Source organism: Formica exsecta, unplaced genomic scaffold (genome assembly GCF_003651465.1).
Source record: "Formica exsecta isolate Colony F162 unplaced genomic scaffold, ASM365146v1 scaffold871, whole genome shotgun sequence".
Lineage (NCBI taxonomy): Eukaryota > Metazoa > Arthropoda > Insecta > Hymenoptera > Formicidae > Formica > Formica exsecta.
This window is the reverse complement of record NW_021853643.1, coordinates 196,056-219,012: the sequence shown is the minus strand read 5'-3', so window position 1 is coordinate 219,012 and position 22,957 is coordinate 196,056. Positions and strand designations below refer to the sequence as shown.

Below are 22,957 nucleotides of genomic sequence, written 5' to 3'. Positions count from 1 at the left end.
AATTAAAGTAAATTTAATAATTTGTAAAAAAATAAATTTAATAATTTATAACAGTAAGATGAATTTAATAATTTATAAAATGCGCCAAATTTAATTGTACTTACAATTATTAGTCAAATCGTGACAAAAATAGATCGATAATGATAATTTTATCAATTTTTTACGTTTCGCTGTCTACTAACCAAATTGCGCGAACCGCAGCGAGAATTTTGTTTCGCCGGCGAGTCGGAGATTGGCGAGTTATTGATGCTGCGATTCTCGGGTGACAGATACAGCGAGTCCGGTTTTTTGGGACTCGGGGCCTTCGATTGCAGCGATTCCTTGATTATCTTTGGATCCTCGTAGGGTAGAATGCGTTCGTTCGAGATCACGGATACGATGGATTTTCTTCTCGCGCTCGATCTAACATCTTCCGGTTTCATGCTGCAACTACTCTCCGCACTTCCGCTGCGATTCTCGTTTACGGTGATTAGCTCTCCGTGAGTCGAATGTCTCGATATCGATCCAATTCGATTCGTCGGCTTCGCGTCATCCTCGCTGTTCCATTCCTTCGACGCATCGTCCGGTACATTTGCCATCTCGATCGGGTATTCCACTTTGTTAGTGTCCAACGGCGTCTGAAATTATTCAAGAAAATTATCCAGATTATCCGCTTTATATAAAAATATTTGAAGAAAAAAATATCCCGTAATTAAATATTATTTTTGATTCAACAAGCAAAAAGTTGAAATCTCGAAATCTCATATTAAATTTTATATATTTTAACACATAGTGACAGTATTTTTTTTCAGATGTATAAAACTTTACATTGTATAATAGAAAGAAAGAGAGAGAGAGGGAGAGAGAAATAAACAAAAAATAAAGAGCAAAATTTAAAAAAAAGTTTGTTATATAGATATATAAGAATCAGTTAATTTTCAGTCAATGTTTCAAGTAGACTTTCAGCGGAATTCTAATTTGACGTTTAATTACCGTGATATTTAATGTTGAAAAATAAAATGTTTCGTCAAATGACGAACGTCGATCGTTAAATTTTCGCTGAGGAAGTAACGACTCCAAATATGCGAAAAAATCTATTACCGAACTATTAATCTTCGTCGATGGTGAGTCATCCTGTATGTGTGAAAATTATGTATTTGTTGACAGTAGATTTGTTATTGAGGATTCGTTGACGTGGTGTTAGTCGAAAAAAATATTGACAAAGACTATAATCTGAAAAGATATTTCTTACGAAAAAAGAGTCGACGTCGTCGCAAACGCTCTGACGATTCGTCGTAATAACGTCGAACGCTGGGTCGTCATCCTGACTTTCTGGAGTCGACGATCTGCTGTTGTCGCTGTTGCCATTGTAATCCCGCAGCGCCACAGCATCCTGATTCTCGTCGATTCTTCCTCGATTATTTCTGGAAGCGTCAGATGACGAGCTGCTCGCGCTTTTGGGATGATCGTTTACATGTTCGCCGACTGAGAAGGAACGCAGAAACTCTGACAATTCAGAGGTATTACAGATTTTCGTACTTGTGGAAAAAATTAATAACGTTTGGCTCTTTCATAAAGTTTAAGAGAAAAAACAACAGCTATAAAAGGACTGATTTTTACCTGAAAAATGTAACGTAAATTATACACATAATTTTATATTTTTTGAGTTGTTGGATACGATATAACATTTTTATCCTTTTAAAGTGATGGAAAAATGAAATTCTTATATGTATAATTTGTTACATTTTTTTAAGTAGAAAAATATTATTCTTTTTTCTTACAAAAAATCATATTGTATTCTTATTCTTTTTTTATATAAGAAAAATTTGACTCTTCCCTTCCATATGATGTGCGCGTGAGGAATATCTTACGGACTCGTATATAAACGATAATTAACTTTCAAATATAAATATAATTCGGCGGATAAATGGACTATCGATCTGACTTTTCATACTATGCAACGCGCACGGTTCGATCGTACCTTAGACTTGACCAGCGGAATATTGATTACCGGCTAAGTCTAACGAAAGCTCTCTATATGTATGCACGACGAGGTGAAGAACCTCTCGCTCCATTTCCATCGTGTTCTCAGGTGCGCGCGTGCCGAAAGTTTTATTCAATAGTTTATTCGGCATCGCATTATCGTTTAGCATCTCCGTCAAGTAACGCCGAAATCCTCCTCGAGGACGACGGGCAGTCGCAAGTACAACTTCTAACCGATCGGCGACAATTCGCTAGCGTGTCATATTTTTTATCAAGTATCGCGTAAAAGTCAGAACCGAGAAGTTGAAAATCTTCGAAGAATAGTGATTATTTTTTTCATCGCAATTAAATATTTAATAAAAGAAAGAGAGTCTGATTTAAAAAATGCGAACAAAAATTCAGTTAAAGATATCAGAGTGCTTCGTGGTTGCAGTGAATGCTTCTGGAAAGAATAGAACTAGTACATACCTTGGTACCGGGATTCCTCCTTGTTCGAGTTTTGCATGTGATAGTTCTTCTCAGGCGATAAGTGATGTTTATTTCGCGCATTGTATTCCTCCTCATTTACCGCTTTATCACTGCAAAAAAAATGCATAAATAGAAATCGACTCGAAAGTTCCTACGCAAACGTAGATTCGCGTTCTACGAACGCGATTAATATTTCAGTAGCGGTGCCTTGCGCGCGATCGCACAAAGTAGTATTTTTACACGAGCTGCATATATATATGTTTAAAGTTGAATCGCGTTGGTATCGCGGAATTACGAATCAGGCGATGCGGTAAATAAAATAACACGCGTGTCACGATTGACAAGGAGGAAGGCCAACCTGTATTCTTATATACTTGAATGTATTAAATTTTATCGGATGTTCTCCACACCTACTGGCCTCGATTGAGCAACTTTTTTAATCAAGTTAGAGTTGACCTTCTCTAAAAATTTTGACGGGTGATTCTTCAATATTAAAAGCTATTTTCGTAAATTACACTATCTTTCTTTCTTTTTTCATCGATCTCAAGTTATCTTTTCTCAACAAAAATTCGAAAAGCGTCATCTTTTTCAATAGCGTCTATTTCGTCGTTTTTTTTATAATAATAATTATTATTTTATATTTTCCACGAATTATCGAAGAAATATCTCGATCCGTCGTCGACGAGACGAACAACGTACACCGTGTCGCTGTTCCGGCTCAGCCTCAAGGCGATGACCGGTGTGGTCGCCGTGGTGATGACAGTCGAGACAGACGCGACATCATCGTCCTCGTCATCGTTGTTGACGCCGACTGATTTCCTGCATCGGAAAACGCACGGGCAGCAACGAAGAACGGCATCCGCGATCTTGCGCTCCTTTTTCACCTCGCTTGGCCACGTGCAAAACTTGAGGATCATTCTTCCTCAACGGTCCCGTTCGAAGCTTCTTGTCAAAGTCGATCAGCTGATCTCCAGCGAGTGCGGTTTCATAGTTCGAGCGACTTGTCGCACATTCTATCTCTATCGTACTAATAGTAATTTGTACTCATTCATTTTCTAATTCGATTTCTTCATCTCTGAGCCATATTTTTCTACTTTGAATTTAATTTTATAATAATTAATATCGTGTATTATACAATGATGAGATGGTAGCGTGTTGCACGAGCGGCAGGAAAGTTTAAATATCGCGGTGCCTTGACGCCTTTTAAAATCGTTAAAAGAGAAATATAAGCGCACGAGCACCGAAGAATCAATCGATACTAATGACAAACACTAGCTCTGTGCGTCGCGAAATATGCGAAATTGATGCGCCGTAATAATTCGAACGTAGGAACTCGCGTTAGATCGTGCCACCGATTAATTATCGATTAGACGTTCAAGAAACTTGTACTCCGAGGTTCAAACGGCTGACATATTCTTATCAATTCTTGTTTCTGTCCATTTTACATTATTTGTCTCTATGCAATCATTATTATTATTATTCGTTATTTTAACTTCTTTATTTTCAATTTTATACATCTGCTACTTTTTCGCAACCTTAACATTTATGGAATCCTTCAATTCGATTAAATCGCTACATACATTTTCACACGATCGAATTCGCAATTATCCTACAAACCAGCGACGATTCGATCGAGATTACAACGATGCTCATCGCGCTACCATCCCTAGAAGAGACGACTTTTCAAGGGCGAGTCGCTTGCATAATACGAATCGCCCTGTGAATCCACGTGTACGTCGTGGATATACACACACGATGCACTCGGAGATGCGGTTGCAATCCCATTTAAATGACAGAGATTGACGATACACGCGCATGCACATGATCGTCGGGTTTAACGATTTCGCGCGATGTATCCGAATTTCTCTCGTGAGAGGCGGGAAACTGGCGGGTGACGAGAATGTGGTGTCCGAGAACGCATAATATCGCGTACGAAGGGTCACGGCACGCTTGACAATCGACGACGTACGCACGACTGTGGCACATAGTAGAGACGGCGAGCGTCCCGACGCTGACCGCTGCCGCCGCCACCCCCACGTTACCCCCGGCGCCGTGTCCGCTTGTCCCCTCCTGCCCCCCAACCCTTCCAGCGAGTCCTCGCTCTCTACAGTTCTGTTTATTTAACCGTAGAGAAGATAAAAATGCATGAGGTATGAAGGTATGAATTTAAAACGTGTTTTTTTCTTTTCGAAGAGAAATACGTAAAGATATAATTAAAAATATTCAAATGGGGAGAATAAAAGTAAATAGAATAAAAGCTGAAATATAAATATAACGGACGTAACTCGTAAAACTAAACATCCAGTTTTATGGATTAAAAATATAATGACATTATTTTTCTCTCTTTTATTTTACGCACGGATACTCTTCTTACAAACCGCTTTTTTCCCTTTCTCTTACAAGTTAGACTGACCGTAACTCACCCTTTTCCCCTTGCGGTCACGAGACGAAAGGGCTGCTAGACCGGGTCATGCGATTCGGGTGAAACGCGGTTAAAAAAGGTTGAAGCAAGTGCTAACCGCATTTGACGCTTTTCTTTACAAGTCTTGGAATTTAAACTAAATCTTGTATAATTTTGTAGCATGGAAATATACAGTTATATCGGATTTCTGAATTTAAATTTAAATCTGATTTGAAAATCTGAAGATAGCGAGATTATTGTTCACCCATAATTAACTCTTCTTTCGGCGAAAATCAATTTTAATTGCCGGCACGCGAAATTCCCGATTATCTTATACGCCCTCATATAATTCCTCTTGTGTTATTTCGGAAGAAACAGTGTGAGTCACGTGTTGAATCATATTCCATGAAATTTTCGTATTTTCTTGTTAAAATATTTGAGGGAAAAATATTTGAAATTATTGCAGATATATATGATAAAAGTTTAGCAAAATTAATATTGGAAAATTTTATAAGAAATTCAAGATATACGTGCGAAATTAAAGATAATCTATTTTAAAAAATTTTTTCACACAATACGTAAAAAGTACGAGTTTCTGTCGTTGATATTCGCATTTATATAGCAAATATCTCGGGATAGGCAATATTGAATAGCGATCAGCCGCTGCGTGCCTGCCTACATGTAAAATATTTAACGAGGAGGAGAATGTGGGGGGAGGGAGAGGGTGATAGCGCGTGGTAAGGCGTTTCGACAATCTACAATAGTCCCGCATGATGTGCGCACGCTGTGCATATAATGCGTTGTTAATGTACACACGGGTATTATGAAGTTCGAGTCATATAATTTTCGTGTAAAAGAAAATTTTTTCCCTCTCTTTTGAAATTTTTTTCTATCGTGTTGCACGCACGCTTTCCTCTCCTTCGCGCGTGAGCGAGATATTTTCTTTCTTCCTTTAATATTATCGATCGGCAAATTTGAATGATTAAAATTGTTCGCTTATGATACAGTAACATACTTTATATGCGAGTTTCCGTTAAATACTAAGCCGCGATTAATATATCGCGATCTTAAAGGAAGAATGGATTTATAAATTTAAAAAGTTGATCGGAGTGTGTTTATCGACTTGAAAAATCGGCATGCAATTTTCGCCGACCTGAAATAATTCATCGTTTATCGGCGATTTGGATCTTAACACGCGTCGCGTTAAGTGTGTTAAGAAATAATGTGTGTCACGTGACGAGATCGAGATTAAGCGAAATACGAGGTCGCGCACCTTGCGCAGAGCCGTTGCAGCCTTCGCTATTATCTCAAACATGTATGTAATATCTTTATATTAATAAAATTCTCAGGATATCTTTTTTTTGTTCGAATGGAAAGAAATTATGGCAAGCTGCGAAGGCTCGCATTCTAGATCTGTTCTTTTATAAGGAATTTGAAACACGAGGGCGACGTTTATTATTACGCATATCATTTCAGCCGGTGATCGATAAACCGGGCATCTTGCTCGCAGTTATTTTAGGACAAAATCGATCCTGTCTGGAATTGTATGCTTTCGAGAGCTTAACATAAAAAAAAAAAAATTCAAGTCGGTCCGCCCGATGGCGTGTCAACGCGATTTTATTTCGAGAGAAGGTAAGCTTTAATTTTGAGAAACTCACATGTCGTACATCGACGCGGTGTGAAATCTGCTGGAGGCCAGTTTGATAAATTGTCGCGATCGATGGAGCTGCGAAGGTGATAACGATCGTAGTCTTCGGCGATGAGGATTGGCATTCTCCACAGGAGAGTGCTCGTTTTCCTGTGAATCCGACGAGACTAGATCCATCTCGGTGTTCTGCTCCACCGCCTCCGATGCAGCCTTCGTTCTACAATTATTTGACTGCGACACGATTCATATAAATTAGTATTCATAAATATATCAAAATTCTTTAAATCTAGATTCTAAATCTAGAGACTAATTTAAAATTCTGTGTACCGGAGATAAAATCGAGAGACTAATTTAAAATTAAATTGTCTAAACATCAATAGTTCTTTTTTAGCGAGATTATTATTAGAAAATTAGATATACAATCGTTGTCTTTAATTAGAAAAGGCAGAGCAATGAAACAATTTATCTTACCCGGTATATCATGTTTCTATTGTTATCCGGGGAGACTTGTGACTCCAGATGTTCGGATTCGTGATATACGCAAGTCAATGGATTTGGAGCAGTTCGTAACCGTCGATACGTAGTTCTATCCATAAGCTTTCTCTGTCGTTCGTGAATCGAGCTGTACCTGTACAAATGAAAAATCAATAATTCTAAAAAGAATTCTTGCGGATCGGAGAAGGTTATTGAGTGGAGAACTCACATTTCGACGAGCGTCTGTTGCTGCATGTTTCTGGATAATTGTTTACGTCCTCCTGTGCGATCCGAATTTTCGTTCTTATCCGTAAAATCGTCGTTCACAAATCTGCCGTAATTATGCGGATTGTCATTCGAGAAAATCGCTTCCCTATTTCCTGCAACGCTCTGCAAAAGTCATAGAGAGATATAAATGTAATTTTAGTTCCAATCTATTTTTACAAAGATACACGCGTCTTTTTACATTTAATATTTAGATCTTTTTATAATTTTATATATATTAAAGATTGTTATATTTTAATATTTAATTTAAGATATTTTTTAATTTTATTAGAATTGAATATATAATATCGCGAAAAATCTTTGTTTTGCTTTCGTAAATTTTTCACTGGAATTATGATCTTTTTTTATACGGAAGGAAAAGTTTAAAATAACTTACGTTATATTCTCTATTTGTTGTTCCCGAAGCTTTCGCGTAAGAAGAAGAACGATAACCGCCACAATGCGAATCGAATGTCTGATTCGAGGTCTGACTGGCTTCTTGTTGGAGACGTTTTCGCCGTTGATACACAGCCGCGTATGATCTGCGGGCAGTTAACGTATGAGTGTTAATTCAATTCGAATGCGAATTCTCGGAATGATGTCAATAATGATGCTCACCGAATACTTTCCTGCCGCGAATCTATCCGATTGCTATTGCTATCCAACGCATCCTTCGTTTGCTTTCGCGAATTAGAATTGACGTGTTCCAGATTGATGGATTTTTCACGATTTTGCGAAGTTATTTTAGACCGCTCACGGGTCGACAATAATATCGGAATCTTGGATTCTCCTCGTAGAGCAGTACTTTCCTGTAAACACACATTTTGCATATTTTGCAATTAATAAATGTGTATTTTATTAATAATAATATGTTGCATTATAATTTTATGGATACGATATAGTAAAAATAATTTATTATATTGTACTGTATATGTATAATTTATTATATACAGGCTGCTTCTTGTAACCAATGGTACAAACTGGGAGGTAATGATTCTATATGAAAAAAAAATTAATGGAAAATACAGAATACATTTTTTTTTTATTTTTCCTGTATTTTCTATACACTTATAAGAGTCTTACCTTTTCTTTAGCAACTTCATTAACGTTTTTACGATTTCGCGCTTTTTGTTCAAAATTGTTGTCGGAAATCTCCCTGTGATTTTTAGCATCTGTCTCAACAAAATCGTACTGATTTAACGGTGTGTAAGATGATCGCAGTTGCTCTTCTAATCTTAAACTGACGTTTGAGAACACTCCTGGAAAATTAAGTTATCGTTACAAAACATCATCACAAAAGGCGTAATCAAACTAATTAATTAAAATCAGATTCGGGAAAGATCGCATTACCTGCATTTATGTTCCGTCCGTTTGAGCCTTTTATATGATTTTCATTGTCGTCCTGTAACAAAACCGAAAATACTTAAATATGACATCGAGCTTGCGATAAATCGCGGCAATACTCTAACCCTCTGCGCTTCCGACAAAAACATTTCCACTATCCGATATTTAAACGCGACATAATTGTGTTACGAAATTTTGCATCTTGAAGTACTCATGTATGAAAAATTAAATGAAAAATTTAAATAATAACCTATTATCATGACAAATATTTTGTGTCTCCTGCCGCGACGTATATACATACCATCAAAATTGATTCAAGAAACAAACGAACGTATCGCCGTAAAATATTAAAAATACTGAACATTTTATATTTTTTACCACAGGATATTTTTATATCAATGGCCTTATAAAACTTGATAATCTTTATTAAACGTTTGTTGACGACATTAACTGATATGCAAATATAAATTGCGAAGAGATTATGTTATTGAATGACACGCAAAGAGTACAATGTTCCTCTCTCTTCCGTGTTTAAAGCTCCTTATTCAATTCACACTCGACGAGGATTAATTATAAACGGTCGCGTGGAGATATGCAAAATAAAACTCGATGGAAAAGATATATCGCACTTTTCCCCGTTCTTGCTTCTTATTTTTCAAGTGTTTGATATTTCAGTATTTGCATTGCAAAGCTCAATATCCCGACGAATAATGACATCGGGAAAAAAATTGGCATATGTATGTGAACACTGTATGTATCGAGAAATCGATAGCAAAGTAATACCGTTGATGCCAAAAGTCATAAATAATCTATTTTCATCAATCTGTTATAATCTATTAGCATCAATCTACATACTCTTTAGGCAATGCGTAAAGAGGTCTGCATATTGTAGAACTCCCTTGCGATATAAAATCGCATTAATTGTTTATATATAATTGTTTATTTATAATTGTTTAAAGAGTTAATTTATAAAATCGTCAATATTTTACAAATATAGTTGCAACATATATCTATCACTTATTGCTATTTTTTTCTGTTATTAATATATATCCATCTTTATAAAGGCAAAAAATATTTTTGTGTGAGGGAACCATAAAATGGAAGATGTATGGAGAGATAAAATGGAAAATGTAGGTCATCTTACGTTAGTTTGCGAAGGCAATATTTGCCAGGCGGTCGATTGTTCGGTCTTAGATTGCAGACCGACACCAAGCGCGACGAGATTGGGTCTTTCCATCCACGAGCTTTCGCGGTTGTTCGTGCTTTCGTTCCTAAAAGAAACAATGCGAGATTTCAGCGATTTTACACGGATATATACTTTCACATTAATTGAATATCTCCATGAATGATCCTTTGAATTATTACCGGGATGCTCTTCCTTGTGCCGATCTAGATGTGGCAATAATCTGGCCTCTAGTACGACCAGTGCCAGGTGAGACCGAGCCACTTCCCGCCACGATCCAATCGACATCGGGACCTGTTGTAAGAAAATCGAGGCTAAATGTACGTTTAAGTTGTCAATTAAGAATTCTGTTCTTTTGATCAAACGCGTTTCCACATTTTTGTGCTTGAAACAAAATTAATGTATTCTCACCTCACAGAAAGAGGGAGAAAGAAAAAGATAACATATGTAGTTTAAAAAATAAGCTTTACGATAGTGTGCAGATAATCACGTAATATCAAACTTCGCGTTTTACGTAGAAATGTCACGCGATCAAATATGAGACTGAGCTTCAAAACGTTTATTAAAAATTCAAGTACTACATGGTTTTTTTCACATACGTAATTGTAAGAAAAATGAATATGAAATACTAATTAAAATACATAATTAAATAATTCGTTATAACTTTATTTTATCTACACGCATTACGCTTCTCTCGTTTGTTCCCGGTTATTATTACCAGTAGCGATCTGAACAGTCGGTGAAATTTGCAAACCGTACACCACAAGGCCATCGGCCGACACCAGGGGCAGCGACTTCCTGGCCAGCCGTGCTCTGACGGCGGCCAGCATTGCCTCGGCATCGGCGTGTCCGTCGGCCGCTCGTCTTCCTGCCTCGAGAACTTTCTACGGACATCAATAAACCGCGCTGTTAAATAAAATCCCTCCAAGTGGATAATTTCGCGTGCTTGAAATTAAAAGTTAAAAATAAAGCTTAAAAAACTATAATTTAAAAATAAGATTAAAACTTAAAGCTAAAATTATTGAAATAACCTTGCAGCACACGATAAAAACTGCTTAGCATTTAGAAAAAAATAAAGGCAAGTGAATATTAATATTATAGAATACAGAATTTTGTTTTCTTAAATATAAACTGGTTCCAGAAGCATTTTCCTACATGCAATGCCAAGTTACAGTACTGGGTTTATACTATTCGTAAGATTTCGCAAAAGTTTCTCCACTTTTTGAAGGAATTAATCTCATCTTCACGATACCTCGGAATCGTAGATCTGTCCCAAAACGGCTAAAGCATCGAGAGCGGCTTGGCGTACTCTGCGTCGACGATCCGCGACCATCGCGGCCACTCGGTTAGCCACGGTCTCCAGCTTGAACTCGGTGCTCGGGAATGTCACCAGCGAGAAGATCAGCAGTTGCAGCGCATTCTCTCTCGTCTGCGAAGAATAATTGATTTTAGCTAAAATAAATTTGCGAATAATCTAAAGTACGCGAATTACGTTAAAAGGACTTACTTTGGCGTTTCTAGCGCTTAGACAATGAGGCTGCAAAAATTGCTCCAGAAGGAGGCTGGGTTTTAGTCTGAGCATCGCGATCCTGGTGAGCTGCGCCGCAGCTGGACCACCCTGTCTGGCAAGGCCCCAAGCCAACTGGGGCAATCTCTTTCTTAGCGCATCTTCCGAGACACCGGCGACTACAATCTGAAATCGAAACGATGTTTAAGAATGCTGCACGTGCCGTAAATCGGTAACTGTGAAATATAGTTAGTGTTTGACGTTATGCTGCGTCATAAGCCTATGACATTACGAAAGAATTGTAGAATATATTCTCCTTCTGTCGCATTAAAAGTGTCTTCTACACAACTTATGATAAAAAGATATACATGTCACATAGGTGTCCTTGCAACTTTTGTGCTTAAGAATTGAAAATGTTTCTAGGATTGAATACGGATATCCGATAATATAAGCTCTATTCAGGAATCTCTTATGCGCGGTATTGAAAAAAAATATTTTGAAATTTTTCTGCTAATCTTAAAAATATTTTTAAATATTCGAAAATGCGATATTTAAAAATATTGAAATCCTTGCGAGATCTTTCTCTATCGGAGATATACTTTTCCGTTTGTCGTGCAATACATATATTACACAATAACGAGGCTCGGTGTTATCCGCTGACAATTACCTCCTCTTGGCAAATTAGCCGAGATCTCAGCGCATTTAAGGGTTGATCTTGACGAAAGTTACTTACCTTCGCCACCGCGAAGCCGGCGGCGGCCACCCGGCAGCTCCTTTCGCCGCCGAGCACCGCATGCAAGAGCGATCCTAATCGCGACTCTATCGCGATTAGCGCCGAGGAGGTCCGCAAAGCCGACGCTACTCTCTCCAAGCCTCTCACGCGTGCCCGCCAATCGTCCTGAAAGAATGACAACGGATAATGAGAGGATATCGGACGATTAAAATCCTTGTGATGCATAAACTTGTAATTTTTATTTTATTGTATCTTCTATATTTTTATATTTTGTTTAAAATATTATTTATAATATAGTAAATATAATTTATAGACACATAAAGAGATTCTTGCTGAAAGGGAAAAGCTATTAGTTTAGGAACTTGAGAAAATTTATAAAAAAATTTATTTTTTCGATAAATAAGTAAAAGATGAATTTTTCCGATCATTTTATAATAGCCAACATTATATTTTCTACCTGCACTCGTCTCGCATGCAAATCTCCTAATTACATGTAATAAAAATATAAGCCGCATTTGCCTTGCTTGTTTTTCTTGGAATTAACTAGTCAAATACCTGAATCGTTAAAAAGCTAGGTGAATTATAGTCGCGTGATTCATCTTTAATTACGTACATATTGATTTCTGTTGATCATGCTTGAATAATTTCTATGCTGCACTTGTCTCTGTTAAGGAATAAATAAAATTGCAATATTTAAGAAGACTCCTTATTCAAGAAATCCAATTACACGGGAGCGAATGAGCAGTGTCGCTAGAAATTCACGAGTCGACATTATTGATCGTCAAGGCGAGACCAAATGCAATGCACCGGTTGGTGCATCTGCATTCTCACCGCGTGTTTCTATCGAGCTCTATAACCGCGGAATCGATACCAGGCTTAGCATCATTTTTCTTCTTTTAATATCTCTTACCTTGTGTCGAATAATTTTTTTTTTTTTTTTAATGTTCTCAACCAGCTTCTCTGACGCGCGGTCTTGCACTCGAACGAGACGCAGAAGACGAATAAACGATTGGCGGATTTCGCTATGATGAATCAGAGAACGGCTTGAAAATTGCATTCGGTACAATTGCCGCTGATTTGCATATACACGGGAACGCCACTTTCCTGGACCGAGCGACGTGGCACGCAATACGTGCCTAATTATTTTCTTGCAACTTTTCTCCCTCTTATGCGCTCGGCTGCAATATAATGATTTGCGAGGGAAATCTCTCCCGTCGTTTTTCAACCTCTCTCTCTCTCTCTCTTACTCATCGTGGAATATTCATACTTCGCTTTGGCACGCATAAACTCGACTTTATTCTACGCATAAAAAAAGCGATGTAATAATTTAACGAAGCTTTATTCGTTTTTTTATTTTTTTTCATGTATCAGTTTCAGAAAATAAACGAAGTTCTTGTACATGTTACGCATTTCAGAATTATCGAGCTCTCATTCACTTGAGATTTAATTAAGAAAAATGATGTATCAATGAAACGGCGATATTCTGCCTATTTAATCTTTAGAAAAAAATTTACTTTGACACAAAAAGTTGATACTCGACGCGGAAGATTAGAAGATTACGTCAAACAACAAATAGCGATTTCTATTAAACTTTTATCCAGTACTTTTATACGGAGAACTGACTCTAAAGCAGAGCGCTTCAAGTGCGGGTAGAACTTGCAGGTGACATCGCGAATCAATTATGCAGCGCGATATGATGTATTGCAAAAAGTCAAAGTTGGAAGATACATGTTTCGTTTTCCCAGATACGCAAACGATTTTTTTTCGCAGAAATCGATTGCACGCGCGGAAAGATAATGGTATTTATTTTCATAGACCTCTCGCAGACGAGGCCGAGGTCGCGCGTGCATTCATAAAAAGGTCTAGTGCAGTGACCTTGAAGTTACTCGCTGAATGAACATAAGGCACACCTGTGACAATCGTGACCGTCGCTGGAATGTACGATAGCGGTACATATAGATTAGTATCGCGAGCACGATAGAGATTTAATGGAAATTGATCCGCGTTAGCGTTAAAATCTCTCTTTCGAGCGATAAGTTCGACGTATCAATTTTATTTGAATTATAGGGAAGATATATATATATATATTTATTACTGATTCGCAAGATTTCCGTCAAAGAATAAGATACGGTGTTTAAACAGCTGAACTAACGGAATTAATATGCAGAGAACGATCCGGGTGTCTTCGACCATGACGTTCCCCACTCAAACCTCAGGAGCGGACTTTTATTTATCGACACCGAATTAATTTATTCATTCTTTCTATTTTGTCAAATCATCTTTCATTAAGAAAAAATTATCTCAAAATTAATTCTGTTATTAAAAAGACATCCGACGGTTTTAAGATACTCTGTAAGCGATATTTTATTACAACCGTGGTGATGTATCAGCGATCAGCTCGGGGCCGGTGATACTTTAGATCCATCACCGTCACAATTGGTGAACACGAAACCGGTCAGTCTATCGGTGCGTTGGTAGAAGATGCAGAGAATTTCTTTTCCTTGTGAATTCTAGAGAGAATCCTATCGTTTTACGGTTATAAGTGAAAGATACGCGAAGTGATTATATATTTATTTATTAGGAATTTATTAGGAATTAGGAATAAATTCAAACCGCATCTCGATTATGTCGAGGCAGCAGAGACGTGTGTTTTTTCGATTACTTCAAATCGTCGTTTGTCTTGGCGTTATCTTGTCGACGTTAAAATTGTCTATTATTATTATTGGAGATGAGGATAAACCTCTTCCCGTCGCCGATGAATTAAGAAAGCTGTTGGTGAGTCACACGCTGTATTCTATTAATGATATCAAAATGATGGCAAAATAAAAAAAAATGATAAATAAACAAAATCGATTTCTACTTAAAAAGTGTAACGTAAGTTATACATGTAATCTTGTATTTTTTTAATCTGCTAATAAAAGTATTAGATTTCGTCTTGAAAGTATTAAAAATAAATCTTAAAGACATATAAAATTATATATATAATTTACTTAACATTTTTTAAAAAGAAATTGATCCTTTCATTTTCTCAAATCTTAAGAAAATAATCTCGCGATTTATCTTACAATTAGATCGAAGCTGAAATGGACAACACACGACGATTGTTGAATGTCGAAAGAGTATGCAAAAACTATAATTTAGGCTCCTATCGAAAGCTCGCCGAAGATTCGTTGTTCAAACATCCGCCCGCGCCGCAGTACAGCGTCTTCTATATGGACAGGTTCATTAAGAAAAGAGAATCCTTTGACATCATAAGAAATCGATTAAATCAAGATCAACTTATTGATAAGATTACGCAATTTGCCACGTAGACTACACAATATATCGTATTGCCCGGTGTACAAAGCCGGCACTACGACCTGGCTCTACAATCTCTGCCTATTGATGAATGTGCCCATGGAGACGCTGAATAACGGCAGGGAACAATTGTCGACCATCGCCAGGAGGGCGATACCGGAACTCGAGTACCCCGAGGCGGAACGAGTCTTAAACGCGAGTAGAAGGCTTTTGGTCGTTCGACATCCGTTCGAGAGGCTGTTGAGTGCCTATCGCGACAAACTCGAGAACTCTGTTGCCGGCCGGGAACACGGGACATTGCACTTTTATCGCAAGTACGGAGCCAAGATCGTGAAGAAATATCGCAGTAAGTCACGAGAAAGTAAAAGAGAGAGTAATTTTAATAAATGAAGAAAATATTCGATTCCTCCAATTTTATACAGAATACAGAGAGCGGCGACATATAAATGCCGATGGTTTTTTTTCTCTTAAATCTTTAGGAAACAATTTTACGGAACCACGATCGGATCAGGTGATTCGGCGCGATGACATACCGTCACCAGCCGGTGTGGAGCCGACTTTTCGAGAGTTTGTCGATTACGTGATCGACACCGATCTCGGAAGTTATGGCGACGATCACTGGATGCCATATTATCTCTATTGCACGCCGTGCCTCGTCAAGTACAGCATTATTGCGAATGTGAGTATCGGGACCCGCATTCGAAACCGCTATCTGTTGTCTGTCGCACAATGTTTCGCATTAAATATCTCTTCTAAGATAAAATAAGTGATAAATTTTTTAATAAAAAAAATTTCTCATTTTGTATTAAATATTTTCCGTGAATATGTTATTAATTCTATAGGTGGAATCGTTGTGGCGAGATCAAGTGTACGCGATCAATAAGTTTGGATTACGGGACAAGATCAAGCCCAGATGGAGGCATAGTAACAGTCACGTCAACGCTTCCAAGATATACTTCCGTCAATTAAACAGAGCGACGGTGCGGAAGCTCCATGAAAAGCTGAGACTGGATTTCGAGCTTTTCGATTATTCACCCGATATTTATTACGAGTACGCCACGTCCGCGGATTAATTGTACGTCGATCGAATATAATCGAATGTAATTTTATAATAATGACCCAATGCGCCGCGATGATGTTCGATAGAAAATATTGGTGCAAGAAATAAGTACTTCGTGTACATGAGATTAAAGAAAAAAAAAAGAGCAGAAAAAGATATGTTAAGCGTCTGTGTACGCGCGCACACGTAACCCCGATAATTGATGGAGCTTAAATCACGTTACGTCACGCGACGAACTTTTGTCGACGAAAATCGATCGACCTACTTCTCACCGTGTACTAATATATCGGACCGGCGACCTGTCCTAAAGTCAAGGGTCCTCGAATGAGCATGTTAATCCACGCCGCGAGTGGAAGCGGAGCGTTACCCTGTCTCGACGGAAATGATAACAAACATTTTCTCATAAAGGAGATATCAATGTCTTTGACAAGATACATAAATAAATATACGAGTATCTTATTTCGATTCTTTATGATATATTAAATTATATTTGCACTTTAAATTAATGCGATCAACTCATAGCTCAAAGATTAATTTACGCTAATAAATCGATATGAAGTATTTCGCGTTCTCGCTTTAAGTCGTCAAATTAACTCGATGTATTTATATTATTTGGAAAATTTTATAGAGATTCGAAAATATAGTTTTGGCAATTAAAAAGATCTCAAGAACTATGAAAGACTCATCTCGATATAAAATCGCAAGAGATTTAACTTTCACAGGCGATAAAAAATGCACATTTACTAAAAATCTTTTACAAAAAAACTAACATTATATATAATAAATTCGCACATGCAACACACATATATAAAATATTTTGTGTACTCATTAACCTTGCAATTATCCGGAAATATTTTCGAATCCACTCACCTTATTATGCAAATCATCCAACACCTCTTGACCGACCAATCCAAGTTCCTCCCAGCTAGGTTCTCGCGGTTTACTCTCACCCTCGCTACTGCTGCAAGTGACACTTCCGTTCCCCTCCGACATGCTCTTCCTGTCAAAGCATTGACCGCGTCTCCTTCGTCCTTCGCCGTCGTCGTTCTTCGTCGCACGATCGTCCGTAATCGAGCCGAAAATACGCACATCCTCCCGTTCATCATCGTCGACAAAATCACCGCCGACCAGGCGATCTATTTGCGCTTCGTATTCGCCGTTAACCGGCGATCCGAATGGAAGATCGTTGGAAAAATCGCTAACAAAATTGCTTTCCGATGTTTTCCGAACATCTTTGTTCGAGCGTTCTTTTTCCATTTTGAGATTGTCGTCCTTATTATCTTTGACCGTCTTTGGACCACTCGAATTCGATAATTTAGTCGGCGATGAATTTTTTTCTCGTCGCGAGGTAGTTTCGGAAACGCTCTCGTCAATCATGCCCGCATGATTATCTTCGAGAATCGCTTGTTCTCCTTTCGAGGACACATTCTTCGGTACTGCGATTGCAACTTGAGCTACCTTGGATATGTTATTTTCATCCTTCGCTCGATTATTTTCGTTGTTCTTCATCGGTTTCTCTTCTTTATTTGCCGCGCCTAAAGTTGTCTGATCTAAGGTGTTATCTTCCTTCCTCGATGTCTCGTTAATTTCTTTTAAACTATCGTTTACCTTAAAAGAATCTTTATCCTCTGAAACTGCTTCGCCGTTTCTCTTATCTTTCTTTACTTTCTTAATTTCTTCCGTTACGGGGTCGATAATGAGAGGACCATCCGTTCGTGTGAGAATACTTTTCTTAGGACTCAGTTGCGCGTTGTGCGTATATTCTCTCTTGGGACTGCTGGATGCCGATCTAGAAACCCTCCTCGATCTCCGCTTCTCACCCGCGTGGGGACTGCACGGTTGCGACGAAGGTCGTCTCCGGTTCGTCGTTTCCGGCATTTTGGTGGCCGGCGACACTGGAAGCGGGATCCTCGTCTTAGGTGTTATCTCGATCGATTCTGTCTCGTCGCTGTCGGGTGTCCTCAGCTTGACGATCTCACCGCCGAAGCGGACGCGTCTGGGCGTCTTCCGTTTATTCGGAGAGGATGGATTTTCGCCCTTACCGGTCCCGTCGTCCCCGCTCTCGTTCTCGTCCTTCTCCTCCAGAATCGTCATCGTGATGGCCGTCTCTTCATTGAACTTGATTTCGGTCTCCAAAACGACTCTCGCCGGCGGTATAGCGTTCGATGCCTCGTCCTCTTCCTCGGCAATACCGGAAGTGTCACTATCGCTGTCCCAGGATTTGTTCAAGATACGCTGCTCCTTTATGTCGGCCTTTACGATATCCTGCTCGTGATTTCTCTCTCGCTTCCTCTTGCTCGGTTTGATATTGTAAATCTTTGAAAGAACATCGATGTTCTTCTTCAACTTATCGTCGTAATCAGCTAAATAACTCTCGAATTCTTCGTCGCCGACCTCATTGCGAATCTTCATAAGGGATTTGAGAGCGGCCTCCTGGTGCGGTACCTGAACCAACCGTGCAGCGAAGGCGATCGTGGCGTCTTTGAGGATCTGCATAGTCGGTGGGGGACTGTCAGATGACGGAAAAAGTAGCAACGGTGCGCTCAAAATCACGCCCGTCGTCACATTCGTCTGAAACGGATTGTGAGCATCCGGTCGATTCAAGCCGTCGTGGAGGATCTGTAACAAATATTCCTCGATAACGCGTATTATTAAAAAAAATAAAAAAATCATGGAAACTATGTAATCGCGAAAAAGATCTAAAAATTTGCGTATTTTGAATTTAATTTTTATTTACAAATAGATCATTCTAAAAATCTATTTAACAAATTGAAATTTGAAAGTTTAAAAATATGAGAAATTTAGATTTGTAATAATTGGATATATTAATTTAATTATAATTTAATTGAATATAAAAATTGTAGATGTAAAAATTAGAAAAAATTCTGTTTTAGCGCATTGCGGATATTTACATTTTTGACCACGCTGTCTCTGTTGGGGGTATGAACGAGGTAGACCCGCAGCGCGTCCAAGGCACCCTTCCGTACCGCCGGCGCTGGATGCCCTAAATTATTGATCAGCTCCGGCACCACCGGTTGCATGACCTTGTCAACGGCATCGGCATTCAGAGTTGGTAGAACGTCCATTAGTACCCGCAGAGCATGCTGGCGCACTTCCCATTCCGGGTCTCGAAGTCTCTCGGAGATCTCAACGAAGGTGGCCTGCGTGTCGACCTCGGATGGAAACCTACGCGTACGCACCTGATCGGAAAAACGCGCGTAAATTTGTAGAATCGAGAAAAAAATTTCATATTCTAATTTTTTAAACTAGAAATACAAATATAAAATATATAAAATGAAGTATAACGCTTAGTATATTGTAACAGAGGATAGAGACACGTACTACGTGTTCCCAAAGTGGAGTCAGCTGTATCGTTTGTCCGGACGATGGGGCGGACGTCATCCTACGTCGCAGCTGATGACGATGACGATTGCCTCGGCGGGCCGACGAGCCATTGCCCTCTGACAACGGTCTGAGGTCATAGGTCGACGGCGGCGCGGGATCTTCCTGGGGCTGCAGGGGCCCCGCATCTGTCGATCCTGTCATAGATGATGACAAGCAGCCGGACATATCCTCCTACGTCTCGTCCTTCAGGAACCACCGATTATCCCTCATGATCTCCCGCGATCGCGAATCCGATGACGCCTGATCGCTCATCGATGCTTCCAGTGACATGTGCATAAGTCGCGCATACAAATCACTGCGCCGGAAATTGCATAAAACTCTATGATATTGATATATTCGCTCGTACTCCCGTATAAGTCTTTCCTTTGAACTTTCAAATTAATATTTGCATATATTTTTACCTTTGTGTTATATTAATATATCGCAAAAAAATATCCAAGTTTTAAAACTGAATCGCAGTAATGATGATAATAATAATGCAAGGAAGGAAAAGATAGATCGATTCTTTCTACAAAGTTAATTAACTAGGATTGTAAAGACCGGATATTCTGACATAAGAGTATGCCAATTTAACGATCGACACGTAACGCCAAAGCGGTTCTTATATTCCACCGTGATTCAAAATTGCGGCAAATACAGTTTTGCTCAACGTAATAAAGTTATGAAATTTTGCTACATGATTTATAAACATACACTTCGCAAAAAATATATAAAATTTCTAATTATAAAAATAGTGAATGTTTGCTAAACAAGAATGAAATTAAATGCTCCTTATCGTGTTTGCAGGTATACCAGATTATGACGTCAAAAGAGCGGGAAGCCACATGCTGGCAGAGAAACATGCAAATGCTTACGTCGTGCAAATCGCGTTACGTTTTAATTTAAACATTACGATATTCGATATTATTTGACTGCGAGATGTCAATCTCCTTCCTTCTAAACTGTCTGTTGAACGATTCCATGATTCCTTATCCGCGACAACTTTTTTCCGGTATCGAGAATCGGTGAATGATTGACGTTTGTTTTGCTTCCGGCATATCGAGAAGTGTACGAACGTTGCGCGCGATTGACATTACAAAGACAGCCGTCGCTATCGAAGAAAGGGCCAATCTCGTATATCCGAGAGCGATTACTTTCGAGCTGAGATGCATATTTTACGAACGAATATCTCATAAATAAGAAAGATCAATCAAAACACATCAAGCACACGAGATGTCATTCGTTTCGTATGCGCTCGCTGTATACTCATACTCACGAAAGTATATACTTCGAATAACTGCGAAGTTTATCATTAAATCTCTCACGACACACGAACTTCATATAAAAAAAAGTAGTACACACGAAAAGCGATTTCATAATCCGGGGAAAGAACATGCGTATTTCGTATTTCTTAAAATATTATACATGCGTTGGTCGAAATTGTAGGAGACCAACGGAAGGAGACACGCTTGATAATAATTAAAAAAATCATAAATTTTAATAACGCAAACTTCAATAATAAGTGGACAATTAAAAATAACGAAACATTATTTCTTATTAATATTAATCGAAATGAGATTGTTATATGCGTAACTTGCTATTTTAGTAAATTCACGAGAATCGACAAAACTTTATTTTGCAAGATAACGAACTCTTCGAATCTCAATTTTGATTTCTTTGTGTATGTGATCAAATCGACTACATGATTAATTATTTTCTTTCTATCCTTTCTATCGCTATTCTTAATCATTTAAATTAAGGAATTGAAATTTGGGGAAAACAGGGAGAAATGAGTCTAAAGACTTTGGAAATATTCTTCGATTTCAAAAATTTGTACTTAATTTGAGAAAAATCAATTTTTTAAAATTCTATCTTCCCATACTGTATAGTGTACAGCTTTTGCAAAATATTCAGAATTGCGGAAACAAAATATTTCTATATCATATAATACTCATTTAATTAAATATTTAACTAAATATTAAATATTACTCATTTAATTTAAACTTACTTAATTAAATATTACTCATTTAATTTAAATATTTCTATATCATATAATACTATTATTTTGTGAATCAAATGTTTAAACACAGTTTTTTATATAATGAAAAAGAAGAAAATAAAAAGAAAGAAAGAGGAAATACATAAAATCAAATTCTTATAGTTTGCTTGTTAAATGGAAGGATATTAATTAAAAATAAACATTTTTTAATACGCATTTAAAAGCTTTTTGTGTGGAATTTTTAAAATGTGATTTTTTTCATCAATTCGACGACATCAATGAAAAATTTCGTAACTTTAATTTAAAGAAAATTATTTGTATCTCTTTTGCAAAAAATTATAGGAACCAAATATACACTTCGATATGTATTTCGTACATCATTTGAAAACTGTATAACGAGTAAGAAGTATTTAGAAAAATATCTCTAATATAATTATCTGATAAAATCTCAGAAAATGTTGCCGAAATGTTTTTGTTTTTTTTCTTGGTATCGTCGAATCTTTGACGAATTATCGTAATTAATATTTTTAACAGACGAGAAAGAGAGAAAGCGCTTACTTTAAGTGAAGCAGCAGAGAGACACAGCGAGTATACTCGACCGCGGCCGGCATGTGACTATTGCCACCGCGTTCTCCGCGAAGGAAAGTGCTTCGCGGTTAATATCGACCACCCCCATCCATCCCCCCACTTTGGCGAGAATCGTCTTATACTTTATAACGAGCGATAGCGTCGCATATACAAGTACCTTGAGAGACACAAAATATATACCACAAAAATAAATAATTATCCCCAAACTATCTTTTCGAATAAAAGAATAAGTCTCGTAGTAAGAGAAAATTTTGCGCACGTTTTCGCGATCGATTAATTATTTTTATACTTTAACGCGTGTTAAAAGATATATTAATAGTATGTTAAAATCGATAAGAAAAAGGTAGATGTGAACGTGACATTGAAGCGATAATATTTTGTTATAGTGTTATTTGATAAAAGCACGCTTGAATGTATCGTGCCTATCTTGTAAGATCCTTTCTATAAGTGAAAATAAAGCACGTAATCCTGTATACTTGCGATGTTGAAGATTTGACGAACTCTATCCTACTTGTCCAATATTTACAACGCGTCAATCTTGCTTTACAGACTCTGATTAATCGTTTCATTATTCAGCTTAAATCAAGCTTCTCCCCTTTGGCGAATCAAGGAGAAATGTCTTTTATGTCTATAAATTTTCCCTAC

General features: G+C 37.8%; 2 protein-coding genes across 7 annotated transcripts in view; one reads left to right on the top strand and one right to left on the bottom strand.

The window, feature by feature from the left end:
• Positions 1 to 22,942, bottom strand: part of LOC115244815 — a 26,250-nt gene extending 3,308 nt beyond the window's left edge. Inside the window, exons 1-21 of one of the 6 annotated variants that reach the window (XM_029822766.1) lie at positions 22,283 to 22,942; positions 19,684 to 20,041; positions 19,254 to 19,541; positions 17,212 to 18,975; positions 11,985 to 12,149; positions 11,252 to 11,437; positions 10,997 to 11,173; positions 10,463 to 10,628; positions 9,927 to 10,038; positions 9,706 to 9,832; positions 8,568 to 8,619; positions 8,301 to 8,476; positions 7,836 to 8,026; positions 7,615 to 7,759; positions 7,183 to 7,343; positions 6,951 to 7,107; positions 6,490 to 6,710; positions 2,431 to 2,540; positions 1,232 to 1,485; positions 973 to 1,113; positions 183 to 617 (exon numbers count right to left, since the gene is read on the bottom strand). In XM_029822766.1, the coding sequence (XP_029678626.1) occupies positions 183 to 617; positions 973 to 1,113; positions 1,232 to 1,485; positions 2,431 to 2,540; positions 6,490 to 6,710; positions 6,951 to 7,107; positions 7,183 to 7,343; positions 7,615 to 7,759; positions 7,836 to 8,026; positions 8,301 to 8,476; positions 8,568 to 8,619; positions 9,706 to 9,832; positions 9,927 to 10,038; positions 10,463 to 10,628; positions 10,997 to 11,173; positions 11,252 to 11,437; positions 11,985 to 12,149; positions 17,212 to 18,975; positions 19,254 to 19,541; positions 19,684 to 19,911 (5,256 nt within the window). In that variant the 5' untranslated portion in view covers positions 19,912 to 20,041; positions 22,283 to 22,942. The remainder of the gene's footprint in view (positions 1 to 182; positions 618 to 972; positions 1,114 to 1,231; positions 1,486 to 2,430; positions 2,541 to 6,489; positions 6,711 to 6,950; positions 7,108 to 7,182; positions 7,344 to 7,614; positions 7,760 to 7,835; positions 8,027 to 8,300; positions 8,477 to 8,567; positions 8,620 to 9,705; positions 9,833 to 9,926; positions 10,039 to 10,462; positions 10,629 to 10,996; positions 11,174 to 11,251; positions 11,438 to 11,984; positions 12,150 to 17,211; positions 18,976 to 19,253; positions 19,542 to 19,683; positions 20,042 to 22,282) is intronic. The other 5 variants (XM_029822770.1, XM_029822768.1, XM_029822769.1 and 2 more) reach the window with 5 other exon arrangements.
• On the top strand, positions 12,927 to 16,425 carry LOC115244824 (carbohydrate sulfotransferase 11-like). The gene is made up of 5 exons (XM_029822802.1): positions 12,927 to 14,759; positions 15,056 to 15,204; positions 15,296 to 15,627; positions 15,761 to 15,960; positions 16,124 to 16,425. Exons 1-5 carry the CDS (start codon positions 14,610 to 14,612, stop codon positions 16,352 to 16,354), a joined length of 1,062 nt encoding a protein of 353 aa, XP_029678662.1. The 5' UTR covers positions 12,927 to 14,609; the 3' UTR covers positions 16,355 to 16,425.
• Positions 22,943 to 22,957: the final 15 nt, after the last annotated feature.

What these genes read in the sequence shown, in the direction of transcription:
- LOC115244824 (XM_029822802.1), top strand. Translation starts at nt 14,610, where the DNA reads ATGTCGAGGCAGCAGAGACGTGTGTTTTTTCGATTACTTCAAATCGTC. An exon ending in ATGAATTAAGAAAGCTGTTG is followed by an intron (nt 14,760 to 15,055) that starts GTGAGTCACACG and finishes TCTTACAATTAG; the next exon opens with ATCGAAGCTGAAATGGACAA. An exon ending in AGCGTCTTCTATATGGACAG is followed by an intron (nt 15,205 to 15,295) that starts GTTCATTAAGAA and finishes TTTGCCACGTAG; the next exon opens with ACTACACAATATATCGTATT.